The sequence below is a fragment of the Mirounga leonina genome, unplaced genomic scaffold (genome assembly GCF_011800145.1).
Source record: "Mirounga leonina isolate KUSES-001 unplaced genomic scaffold, KU_Mleo_1.0 Mir_127, whole genome shotgun sequence".
Lineage (NCBI taxonomy): Eukaryota > Metazoa > Chordata > Mammalia > Carnivora > Phocidae > Mirounga > Mirounga leonina.
Window position 1 is genome coordinate 66,080,514 of NW_023270316.1, and position 13,361 is coordinate 66,093,874.

Sequence of the window (13,361 nt, forward strand, 5' to 3'; positions counted from 1 at the left end):
AGTGCTACTCTTTGTGGATTCCCACTAATGCTATAATAATAACAACGGCCAGGGAGGTAAGCCAAAAAAAATTATACCAAGAAAGGTAGCAAAGAAAAAGAAAACCAAAGGTTCTGAGTCACTAGAAAACTGTGTAATTGGTCCTTGATTAATTAGAATAGAGCTGCTAATTTTTCCATGGTTACATTCCTGCTGCATGTGACACTGTCAATGTTTCTTAGACAAAGGAATAGCTGGAGTAGACTCTAAAATATTCCCAGTCCTAGACCTTATCTCTTCCCAAAGACATGTAAATGCTATTCTGCGTAGGGGTATAAGTAACTAACTTAAATGACTGCCTTTTAACTTATTTCTGGGTTCAAAGATGAAGGGAGAATTAAGAAATATAAGGAAAGATATACCATAACTTGCATATGGCTTTATACTTTTTCAAGGCATTTTTTGTTTTTTTCTAATTTAGTTCTCTACATGATCCCATGAAAAAGTCAGGACAAACATCCTGATCAGTCATCTTGCAGATAGGAAATTGAGGCCTAGGAAAAAGAAGGTGCTTGTTCTGGATCATCTGCTAATAAATGTGTATATGATTTAAAAATATTTCCGTTATCTTTTGTAAAGAGTTATAGCTCATAAGTTTGCAATTCATATGAAATCTTTAATTAAAAAAAAATTGGCCCTATTGAAAGGAGATTTCTAGAAAAGATGCCTTTCATGTTAGTTCTCTTTAATGATTTTTTTGAGTCCTCACATATTTTAAATATTTTAAATAATATATAGTTGTTAAAAAATAGTTTAGGCTGAAGGAAAGGACAGTTTGGAACGATTTGCCTTGTTTAGAGCCAACTTAAATGATCTCCTAAAAAGAAAAATCAAGAAAATGCCATAAATAATTGCTTAAATACCAAAAAGTTCTTAGATGGCATATTATGATCTACACAGCTCCTTGATGGTAATTCAATGTTATTTGCACACTAATTTTATGGCAGAAAAATTATCATTCGACTACCTTTTGTAATAAGTAACTACATAGGAATCTGTGGACAGTCAGCATTCATGAAAATGTATTTTTGTTGTTAACGTACCAATTAGGGGGTCCATTTCAATGGGAAGATGATGAGCTTGATCCAAAGAGTATCCTGGAGCTCCTCTGAGGCCTAAAGTTTAAACAGAAGGAGAAAACTACCACAAAAGTCTCAGAAAAGGAACTTCCTAATAAGCAGTGTTTTATGATGATTGTAGAAAAGGTGTATTGCTTAAAAATTATTTGGCAAATTGTTGTAAGAATGATGGCCATACTACACATCTTTGTAGATACTCTCAAAAGAAACCATCACAACAGGGACGCTGGCTTCTATGTCAGATGTAGGAAGCTGGAAAGAGTGTTCTCATCCCAACAAGAAGAAGCCGCATATAACAGAAGATCACAACATTTCTTGAGCCCATCAGAGAGCTAAGATCCCGGGCAACCAATGAGCTTGAAATTTCTGAAGCTGTGTCTGCAAGCGAGGGTGGGCGTGAGCATGGCAGGGCTCACCTGGGCCAGGGCAGAGGGGAAGATGGGGCTTCCATTTTCCGTCAATAGATGGCAAGTCAATTGAAGGTAAAAAATGGAGCCACACCTAAGACCTTACGCTCAGGGAAAGCTACTACCAGAGGATTAATATTTAGGGCCTGACTGAGTTATTAGTCATAATTTTTTTACATGTGATTACATAACATATATAATACTTTTGAACAATGCTAAAGAAAAAATTAATCCTTTACAGTTTTTTTCCTCAATGCAAAATATTTCTAGAGGCTCAGACTTCTGTGAATAATAAAGTTATATATTTTTTAAAGATGTCTATTGCATCTTTCTGATCAAATGGAATTAGTTATACCTCATGTTGATATATCACCAATAAACATAAAATAAGTGCATTTAGAAATTCTTAGAAGAATAAGCTATGATATACCTGATACTGTTTTTCAGAGCAATACAGAAGTCAATAGAATAGAAAAATTCAGATTAATTTACCATGGCTTATCCATTTAGTCCTGGAGACAGTGAGAGTCCTGGGGTTTCCGAGGATATCATAAGGGATGAATTTGGCCAATTAAATCATTTGGTCACATTGACTTCTGTCCCAGTTAGGTAAGTATCAATATGTCTAATTTTGATAATAGAATCCTATCACTTCAAGATGTACCAGCTGGAACTCTTGGGAATGAGTTTAAAGAAAACACACATGAAATCACTGAACAATTTAGATTTTGTCTTTTCTCAAAGACTCTCAGCTCAAGGAGGGAGACGGTGTCTGTCTTGTTCATTGCTGTGCTCATGGCTATTTGACACAGAGTGGCCATTCAAATATTTGCTAACTAAATTAGTGAAGTGGAAGAAAGAGGATTTGAAACCAGATTCAAACTCACTTTTGTTTAATATGGGATAAAAGTGGTTTTTCTTTTTTCCTGTGGGGCAAGCATAGGGTAGGGTGGGAGGACCTGAATTAGTTGTAGACCTGCTTCAATTTACCGAATATTTATTGAACACTTAACCATCAGGCAAGCATTCTGTGAGGCCCCAACACAGAGCAACAGTGGATAAGACAGACAAGACTCCTCTCGTCAGGTCTGGCACCGATTTGCTCTGCTGCTGTCTGTAGATAATCTGGCATACCAGCTAGCCCCCAGCGCACTTACCTTCACTTACCTGCACCTCCTAAGACCCCTCTAGTAAGTGACGTGCTTGGACACACATACCTACTGTGTTGTGCCATCGATTCACCGCAAATAGCCGGCTGCAGGTCACGGTCACCACCGCAGGGATGGTCAGGTGGGGCAGCGTGTTGGCTGCCACGTGGGTCACTGGAGAATTTGATGGGAACTTCAGCACCATGATCACATCCTGTTGCATCTGATCTTTAAACATGAGTGGACTCTGTGGAAGGAAACACTGTTGAATAGAAAGGGAAGAGAGCAGAAGAGAACAGAAGGGATAACACAGTTAGTGAAAGCTCTGGGGAGACGGAGGTTAACACAGACGAGGCTAGCATGAGCAGAGAGCAAAGCAACCCGAACTTCCATCCGGGGAGGATGGCACGGGGAAAGGGGCAAGGGCCCTGTGCTGTCGCCGGCCGAGGACACGAGATCATTCACGACCAGCCTCTGTCTAAGCCTCTCGAGACTGCGGGGTGAGACGTGAGCTCCCAGGTCTGTCTCCTGATGCAGTGGCATTATTCAGTGCGGTGAAAACATCAGTTGAGCGGAAAAATTAGTGACGTCAGGGACTGACACTGTTTACATGAAAGATAAAGTGAATGGACTGATACTTTCATTTTTTACCTGGTTGATCTGGGGTCACGGCTGCAATCTGAATAACTAAAATGTACTAGCCTTCCCCGTTAGAGCTTTGCACGCGTCTCTGCTGTGGCAATCCTGACTGCTTATGGCTGACGCCTCCTTTCTAGACTGTGCGCTTGCTAAGGGCTACCCCCTTTTCCTTCCTTCGGTCTGTGCTTTCAGATGTCTAGCATGTGACTCGACAGACAGCAGACACTATCGATGCTACAGTTCCAGCAACTATAAAACACCATCAATACTCCTGCATCGAAAGCCCAAAATGGGGACGCTGGAAATAGCCATCATGTTGCGTTCATAAATGTTCTGTAACTGTTTTCTATATGTATGAAGTGTCTGCTCCACGAACGTAGAAGGTTTAGGTTTCCTTTATGAGCAGTTCCATGCCAATTTAGTCTCTCACAATTTTCCCCAGGAAAGCAATGAATCCTGACTGGGCACTTCTCCAGGATAAGTATTTTTATTATTATTATTAAACAGAGACAACTAACACGGGAATAAAACTCTTTTGCCAAAGCATTTCATAAAATAAAGTGTTAGAGATATTCTCTTAGACAGCTTATTAAAAATACTTCATCTAGGGGCGCCTGGGTGGCTCAGTCGTTAAGCGTCTGCCTTCGGCTCAGGTCATGATCCCAGGGTCCTGGGATCGAGTCCCACATCGGGCTCCCTGCTCAGCGGGGGGTCTGCTTCTCCCTCTCCCACTCCCCCTGCTTGTGTTCCCTCTCCCGCTGTGTCTCTCTCTGTCAAATAAATAACATCTTTAAAAAAAAATTCTTCATCTAAGGCTTGAGGCTCCAAGGCCACACCCCCATGTCTACACTGTGACTGTGTGTTCATGTGGAACCGTGTGCTTGGTATCAACCTCTTTGCTTTGTCACATGCAAAGACCAATTTCAAGCAGAAGAGTTCATTAGTGACCAAGGGGGCTGAAGCTGTTGGAGCCATTGTAGAGAGAAAAAACATGTTTTCGAACACATTGATTTGTTTCACTAGGAGTTTGGCCATCGATTCGTTGAAGGTCTGGAGGATGCAGCCCCCTCTGTGTTGCCAGTTCCTTAGCGTCATGTCTGACACACAGAAGGAACTCAATACGAATTTATTAAGTAACTGAGAAAATAAATGAAAGGTCTGAACAGTACTTCTGCCACAAAATAACAGCTTATAAATTTGTTTGCACATATACTATGGACCATATTTCAGAGCTCTTTACTCCAAAATTAGGGTACTTGCTGCCTTGATAACTGCCTAGAAAAATGGATGAACTTTAATTCATTTTGCAAACACGTTCTTTTACCTTCAAGCATTTTTCACTTCAGTAAAGGAATCAGTGGAAACCCACAGCTTAAAAAATAAAATTCCTTCTACAGAAATTTCTCAGAAAAAATGTACCATCTTCAAATTAAAGAGGGAAATGTACAATTTGCGAATAAACTGAAAAAGGCCTATTTTGTCACGAAAATGAGCTTTTAAAATTCAGATTAAGGGACGCCTGGGTGGCTCAGTTGTTAAGCGTCTGCCTTCGGCTCAGGTCATGATCCCAGGGTCCCGGGATCAAGTCCCACATCGGGTTCCTTGCTCAGCGGGGAGCCTGCTTCTCCCTCTGCCTGCCACTCCCCCTGCTTGTGCTCTTTCTCTCTCTGGCAAATAAATAAAATCTTTAAAATAAATAAATAAATAAATAAAATAAAATTCAGATTAAAATGAAAAGAGTATTACCTCAGCCCTTGTAAAACGGGAATAAAAGCTTTAATACGAGCAGGGAGTGGTGCTGATGATACCAGCTAACACTTATTGAGAACGTATTGCACAGGTGCTGGTCTAAGTGCTCTACGGGATTAAGTCATGATATTCTCAGGGCAGATGGTATTTTTGCTTTCATGTAACAGATGCTGCAACATAAACAGGGAGGTTAAACACCTTGCCCAGGTCATTCCCTAGCTAGAGGCAGAGCTGGCGTTTGACCAGACTGGCTCCGGAGCCCTTGTTTTTAACTCTCCTGCCTCTGCAAGTTACCTCTGTATTTCTGCCCTCTTCTTAAAATGAGCTACTCCCCCTACTCAACCTTGCCCCAAAAGATTAAATTGGGCCGTATCATATTGTGTTGATATTATATTTTCATCCTACCTTATAAATCAAATCTAATTCTGGTGCCTGTATGTGTCTGAATGAGTTTAGGCAGAGGCATATAGAGTCAGAGAAGAGGGCAATTGTTGTGAACCCCAAACTGGGCGAGCGGGGCAGGACTTAAAGGTAAGAACCGCATTCCCCTCTGTGTCCCTGCAGGGTATCAGCATCTACTGAGCCTAAAGACTTAACCAATACATCGAGAAGCCTTTAAAAGCGCTGCTGAAATGATGATCTTATTTGATGCGTACCCAGGTACAAAGAAAGCAGAAAACTTTCTTTTCAGGCTGCTCTGTCTTACCAGGTGCATGGCAGAGCTCCGAGGCGGATGTGGCTCAATAAGCAACTGAGATGGCGTCTGTCCAAAGTTCTGTATCTGGGCCTCCATGGCCTGCAGGGGAAGGAGAGTGATTGTCATAATCAATATGCATCAACGAGAGAGGTCAACACACTCCCTGACAATGCAAGTGGATCCCAAGTCAGCCATGAAAGAAGTCCAGAAAATTCACCGGGTGCTCTTCTCTCAGGGTGCAGAATCATCCAAGTGTTAGTATTTTGTAGACAGGCTTTGCTTTCTCCTTCCAAACATGCTTCCATTAACCAAGTGGTTATTCTTACGTAGAAGCTGGGGTTAAATGTGGGAGTGTTATGCCTGTGAGTGCATGCAGCTGAGGCCAAAGAACACTTCTAACACTAAATACACCACGTATACCTTAATAAAGTCCTGTGTAAGGAGGAATGTATGGGGATCTCTAATGAAATAAGCTTCTGGGATCTTGGGAAAAAAGAATGATACATAGTCAGTCCACCAATGATACGAAATAAAATTCAGAAAATCATATATTCCAGTCAATACAGAGGGTAATCATTAAGACTTTTGTATAATGATTAATTAATGATGGCCAAATTTTCAATACAAAAAAAATATATTTTAGCATGTCATGCTTTTTTAAGATGAACGCTGAAATATTATTTAATGTCTATAAGGTATGAATTCACTTCTCTCAAAAATTTTTTGAAATTTTAGAGATAACTAGCCCAAAGAGGAAATAATTCTTTGGGCATCTTGAGCTATGAAATATTTTATTAAAGCCTGTGCAGCTAGAAATATTAATGAGATTTTATGGCTCCCAATGAATAAAAATAATCTTGGACCTCAAAATGTCAGGACTGTATAATATGCCTTTTTCTGTGTGTATGTCAAAGATATAATCTTATAGGAGATTTATGTATTTCTTCTATGTAAAATCCTACAGGCGAAAAAAAAATCAATATATTAAGCTAGACTAACAGAAAAGATTCTTCCAAAACACTGTTAGCGTGTAATTTAAGTCAACAAGGAGAAGCACAATATTTACAGTGGTCATTACTCTGTTACCATGCTAATTTTCCCCCTAAAATTGTGTGCAATTTGGTTGCACATAAAAGTGAAATATGAAACTCACTGCTGAGTGCTTAGGAACGCAGGTAAGGTGGTAGATGGCTCTCGACCCTGTGGTGCCACTAATCGCATTCACTGTCTAGAAATCTCATTTATAAAGTACTTAAATTTAACAATCTGTCCGTCTAGACTGCATTTCAAGAAAATGTTTATCAATAAAAATGTGAATTTTCAAATTTATTAGCAATATTAAACATGAATGCATCATTATCTGCCATATTTTAGCAATTGCATAAATGGGGCTTTGGTTCTTTTATTTGCAGAGGCAACAGGATGAATTATTAAATCTCTTTAAGTGCTGTCCAATCTTAACGTATCCATTTATTTGCACGGGGTCCACACATACGCAAAGTGGGACTATTTAAGTAGATCGTACTCACATAGATTCCATCATACTTTATCTCCCCAGTGCAAGATTTACGATTATAAAAGAGGGAAGAGACTGTTTCTGGTTAGGTTCACATCATGAACAATAAACTCCTGAGAGTTACTTGAAAGAAAAAAAAATAGTAATTTCATTGTTAAAGTTGCCCTGGCTAGAAAATGTCCAATACCTAGCTTAATGTATCATGAACAGCTAAAGTCGCTCTAACAATAGGTCCTCTGGCTTGTGTTCCGAATCCTCCAGAAAGGACTGCGGTGGGGTGGGGAGACAGGGGTAAAATTAAATACAGTTCAGTCTCTACGTCAGTGCTTGTACTTAGTAGGTAGCCTTTAAATGGCCATAGAAGGACTAAATCCACAAACATGCTCTGCTTGACTTGATTTTTGTTCTGAAGGGCAAATATTAAAACTATACCAGAAAATCTTAGGAGACTCACTCACTTTCCAGAAATCTATACAGTTCTCTTCAGTGGGCCTACCTCCGATCCTTTTTGGACTGAGGCAGAGTACACACACGTATTTATTTTAAACAACTCTCAAATGGCACCAGGATAAATATTAAGCTGTGATCAAGTTAATATTGTGATTTTGCCCTTTCATTAAGACAATCTATTCCCTACACTTAACATTTATTTATTTATTTTTAATACTAAACTGAATCCCTCTTCCTTGTGATCCAGATCACATGCCTTCATGCCCTAAAAGTTCTTATTCCAATATTTACCTTTTGGCTGTCTTGTAATCCTGTCTACCAGTAATTCCTTAACCCCTGATTTAAAAATATACAGATCTTTCTGATCTTGAAAAAGCATGCTGCCTCCTCTGAGTTCTCTTTCTTGTCACTACCAACCCGTTTGAATGGGGAGTGAGCACCTGCTGATTTTCTTCACCTCTCCCCCGTTCTATGTTTTCTGTTCTCCCCCACTTTTAGAAAGTCATCAATGTCTTCTTTCTGTCAAGAGTGAGGTACTTTGTATGGGAAGGTGCCCAGGGATATACACAGCCCATTCTGTAATCTATGAAGCACAGCAGCTGAGTGGTTGTTCTGAGAACTACTCCCGATGTAGGAGAAAATGCCTCCCCTTCATGCGAACCTTGGGCAGGGTTCTAAATCCTTCCCAGACTCCCTAAATCATAATGAGTGTCCTCCATATTCTCATAGCACTTTTTTTCCCCTTTATCATGAAATTCAACGCACAGTTCTTTACATAGGTCTGTTTGCTCAGACTGTTGATCTTTGCAGGTCAAGGCTGTGACTTACTTCTAAGAGAGTCCAAAATCATTTGCTGAATATAGAAGTGGGGCAACGGTGGGACATTTGTGCAAAACTGAAAGCACAGAAAAGGAAAAGCACAGTAGTAGAGAAAACGTCGGAGTGCTTACTTTTATAATTCAGTACTACAAAGACAGTGACGTCAACAAACGTTGTTAAATGCTTACTCAATGCTGAGGGATAAGAAATCAGATACCAGCCTGTCCTCAAGAAGTCTGCAGCCCACGAGGACATAAGATGAGTGGTAATCAGGGCACACAGTAGGTAGAGGACCACGGTGCAGGCCATCCCGGAGTGCAAGGGAGCCCAGGAGTGATGTCTACGTCAGACTCAGGGTAGAGCAGGGCACAGGGAGAGCAGGGCTGTTAGGAAAGGGGCTTCCAGAAAAGGGACATGAGCTGAGGTCTGAATGATAAGTAGGAATTCTGGCTAGCTGACAGCAAAAAAAGATCATCGGAAGTCGCGTTTTAAAAAAATTCAACATAGGGCACCTGGGTGGCTCAGTCGTTAAACGTCTGCCTTCGGCTCAGGTCATGATCCCGGGGTCGAGTCCCACATCGGGCTCCCTGCTCGGCAGGAAGCCTGCTTCTCCCTCCCCCACTCTCCCTGCTTGTGTTCCCTCTCTCGCTGTGTCTCTCTCTGTCAAATAAATAAATAAAATCTTAAAAAAAAAAAATTCAACATATGTCTATTTTTCTATACATATTCTGCATGGGTTGGAGAGACTTAATCTAGCTTTATTTATTCATAAAACATATACTTATTGAGCACCTACTATGTACTGGGTACCATTTTAGATATTTGTGATAGTCATCAAATGGAACAGATAGAGATTCGGGCTCTCGTAGAGCTTAACGTTCTAGCCAGGACAGCATAGGCACTTACATTCAGCCAGATGTCACCAGCCAGCAGTCCTTGGGCTAGATAGAAGCAGCTCACAGGTATGGTTTCTATCTCAGCCAACATTTATAGGTCAGAAAATTTCAAACAATAAATTGGATTTTTTGGCGTCTCTCAAAAAACCCACAGGAGGTGGTTCATCAGCATTCCTGCACAGCAACACCTGGCTGGTGCCAAGGCAAAGGGCCCTTTTATAATGCCCACAGCTCACAAGACCCAGGCATGTGCTGTCTCCCGGCCCGCTTCACTGGTTTATTCCCTGTCTGACTTCTATAGACTTCGGCATTTGTTAATCCTTTAAAAATCTACTACCAAAATGTTAATTTGTATTACAAGGAAGCTATCACTTTATAGATCTACAGTAGTCTCATGTTCACCCTTGGGGTATATGGTCCAAGACCCCAAAGAATGCCTGAAACTGTGGATGGTACTGAACTCTATGCACGCTCTTTTTTCCTATACATACATACCAATGATAAAGTTTAATGAATATGCATGGTGAGAGATTAACAGCAATAACCACTGATAAAATAGAACAATGATAATATACTGTAATAAAAGTTACGTGAATGTGATCTCTCTCTCAAAATACCTTATGGTACTGGGCTCACCTTTCTCCTTAGGATGATGATGTGAGAGGTAAAATGCCTATCTGATGAGGGGCGCCTGGGTGGCTCAGTCGGTTAAGCGTCTGCCTTTGGCTCAGGTCATGATCTCAGGGTCTTGGGATGGAGCCTCAGCAGGGAGTCTGCTTCTTCCTCTCCCTCTCCCCCACGCACCCCTCACTCCCGCTTGTGCTCTCTCTCAAATAAAATCTTTAGAAAAAAATGACTAACCGATAGGATGAAGTGAGGTAATGAGGTAGGCACTGTGACTTAACATCAAGCTACTGCTGACCTTCTGAGGCTAGGTCAGAATCACTGCTTCCAGAACATGGCTGACCTCAGGTCACTGAAACCGTGGAAAGCCAAACAGTGGATAAGGGGAGCCTACCGCATTGCACTTACCACTGAAGCAAGAATGAACTGATACTGTATGTGTGAGCTCATGACTTTTATAATGTGTATGAGAGAAGAGTAAAACTTGGGAAATAACTCTGTCAATTTAACTTCATCAAATCTCAGCTGTTATCCATTGTGAGAAGTGTCACTAATTTATATACTACTAAGAAGTAAAAGAATGTTGCCAATTCAACTATGATCCACTATTGATTGCAAGACACACTGCGATATGGAGTGTTGAGAAGTGACAATGACAGGCATCTCAGAATCAGTAAGTGATAGTAATATTTTATACATAATACACAGCAACAGAAGTCTTGCACACTTCATATAAATCTAGCATAGGTAATAGACTTAAAACAGAAGATTTTTCAAAACAAATTTGACTGACAAAATCTTTGGTGTTTTACAAATAAGAAAGACCATGTATTTATGGGTCTTTAGTGGGATAAGATGAAAATACGGATCTGCTGATACTTAAATAATATTCTTTCTTAGGCCTTTGTAATCGTTGAATGTGGCATCTTAGACTAAAGCTGCTTATGTGCACACTTTAATTAATTGCGTGTGTGTTTTCTCCCTTTTAACCGGCACTCAGATCAAAACAGAGGGCTTTGGCACGGAACTAGAAGTTTCCATATCTTGAGCTGGGTGGTGTCTTCGTGGGAGTATATATATATACATATACATATATATACACACATATATGTATGTGTATGGGATGGTACCACCCTCGTGCCCCTCCACAGCAATTTTCCCCACGCCTCACCCTCTGCCAGGTTAATCACGATTTTGATGATAATTAAATTGCACCAACAAAATTATCATTGATTATTTTTTCTTTTCTTGAACTTCTGATAAGTAGAATCATACAGTACCTCTTTTCATGCCTGCCTTTTTTTGATCAACATGCCTGGGAGATTCATCTCTACTCTTCTGTGTATCAATGTTTTGTCGTCGTTGTGGCCATTATAGTGTCCCACTGTATCCGTCTACCACAACAGATCGATTCTGTCCATAGGTATTTGGGCTGCTAACAGTTTCAGGTTATCATGAATAAAGTAGCTTAGAAAATTCTTGCACGTGTCTTTTGATGGAGGTGAGCAGTCATTTTTGTTGGGTGCATAACCTAGGTATTGGGTTGCCAAGTTAGAGGGTAGGAATATTTTGTTTTACGGCCGAGTTGTTCTCCAAAGTGACTCTACTGATTCTGTGTATTTATTTGTATAAGTATCTGTGAATGCAGAATGCAGTGGTCAAAGCTGTAAGTAAAGTGATGATTCAGACTATGTGATCTTTGAGGGTACAGATCTGCTGAAACTCTTACATAGCAAACTCAACTTTATCTCAGAAAATAATCATATAAGGAAATCCGCTTAATTTCCTCACCAGGAATTGTTCAGATAGGAACGATAAGTAAGTTAGTTTCTTAAGAGTTTTATATCTTAATTGTTATATGGATTCTTACTTATTCTTATAAAAACTATTTGGTTGAATACTGAGCTGTTACCATGTACTTAGTATTTATTTATTTATTTTTAATTAATTTATTATTTTTTTTGGCATTTATTTTTCTCCCCAGCTAAGACTCATCAAGAAACAGGTAGGTCATAAGATTAGAAAAAAAAAGTTTCTTTTTTTTTCCCACTCTGGAGGGACATCTAAAATATGGAATTTTTCAGGGGTAAGCAGAGAAGTAAAGAAAAATGTGACCTAAGTTATGAAGAGCAGCACAAAATAAGTAAACCTGAACAGGACTTTCAGATTTCATTACACACATAGGACACATAACTCAGTTTTACCTGCTTATATGTAATACAAAGCTCCCATGAGGGCACGTTCCTATTAGGGACAGTTTCCTGTTTTTCTCCTCCCTACTTTCTTGTTAGGCCCGCTTTGTAAAATCCTTCCTGACCCACCTACCAAGTTACAAAATTACCCACATTTTCACAAGCTCTCCTTTTTTTCTCCCTTATTTTCAACCAGCTCTGTCTTAGGCTTATGTTACTTAAAGGTCAGGACCCGGGGTTCAGCTGCGTCATCTATGCCCTGCACAACGGTGCCCAGTTGGGGGGCAAATGAGGGATAGAATCTACCTCAAACGTCATAGGAAGGAGCATCTTTTATTATTCATCCTTTTAATGAGGGCTTCTTTTTTAATTTGCACCAAGGGGCCATATGCGTTAGCTGTGGCTGCGACACGTACCTTATTCCTTTGACCTGCTGCACCTCTTGCTTAATTGCTTTTGTCTCCTTCTTGCCTTCCCTCCCCGCCAAAATTCCACCTCCTCTATAAATACACACACAGAGCTGGGATTAAATCCTCACAAGAGGAAGTAAACACGCTGTGGTTTATGTGCATTATACATACGCCTGCTAACATGAAGATTTCATAGCCAGGGTAAAATTACATATGGCAACAGGTAAGTGATAGTTCAGAATGATGTTTAAATTACTGATAAATTCAAAATATTCTAAAAGAAAGAAATTACTATTTAGGTGAATAAATATGTTTTCTCCCTCCCCTTGGGTTTACTAGTTATCTAGTGTATACCACCTCTGGTAGCCAAGAGATAAAAAACTTTGGTTAATCTTGTCTTTTCCACAATGCAGGTAAATTTAACTCAGATACATTTTTCTCCTATAGAATCTTTACAACCTCTAGTCTTTTTTATAAACGTAATTTAGTATTGTCTTTCTGATGAAATGTCATAAGGTCTAAGTGCCATGAGAAAGTGTGAGGAAGCTAATAAGGTAAAGCTGTCAAATGACCTAGTTCATCCATTTTGCTTGGTTTGTGCCATCTTTTAAATTGTTTTCCAGAAAAGTCAGCATTTTATAAAGTACAACAGGTCGTGCTACCCACAAGGCTAAAATCAGACTACGTTGAAATTAC

The 13,361-nt window shown here is 39.9% G+C and overlaps 1 protein-coding gene across 7 annotated transcripts in view; it reads right to left on the reverse strand.

The window, feature by feature from the left end:
* NBEA (neurobeachin) overlaps nucleotides 1–13,361 on the reverse strand; it is a 683,633-nt gene that overhangs the window by 20,183 nt on the left and 650,089 nt on the right. For 3 of the 7 annotated variants that reach the window (XM_035003559.1, XM_035003558.1, XM_035003555.1), the window contains 3 exons: nucleotides 5,768–5,857; nucleotides 2,743–2,935; nucleotides 1,083–1,154 (listed from right to left, as the gene is read on the reverse strand). In XM_035003559.1, the coding sequence (XP_034859450.1) occupies nucleotides 1,083–1,154; nucleotides 2,743–2,935; nucleotides 5,768–5,857 (355 nt within the window). Of the gene's footprint in view, nucleotides 1–1,082; nucleotides 1,155–2,742; nucleotides 2,936–5,767; nucleotides 5,858–6,178; nucleotides 6,242–13,361 lie in introns of all 7 variants that reach the window. The other 4 variants (XM_035003554.1, XM_035003553.1, XM_035003560.1 and 1 more) reach the window with 2 other exon arrangements.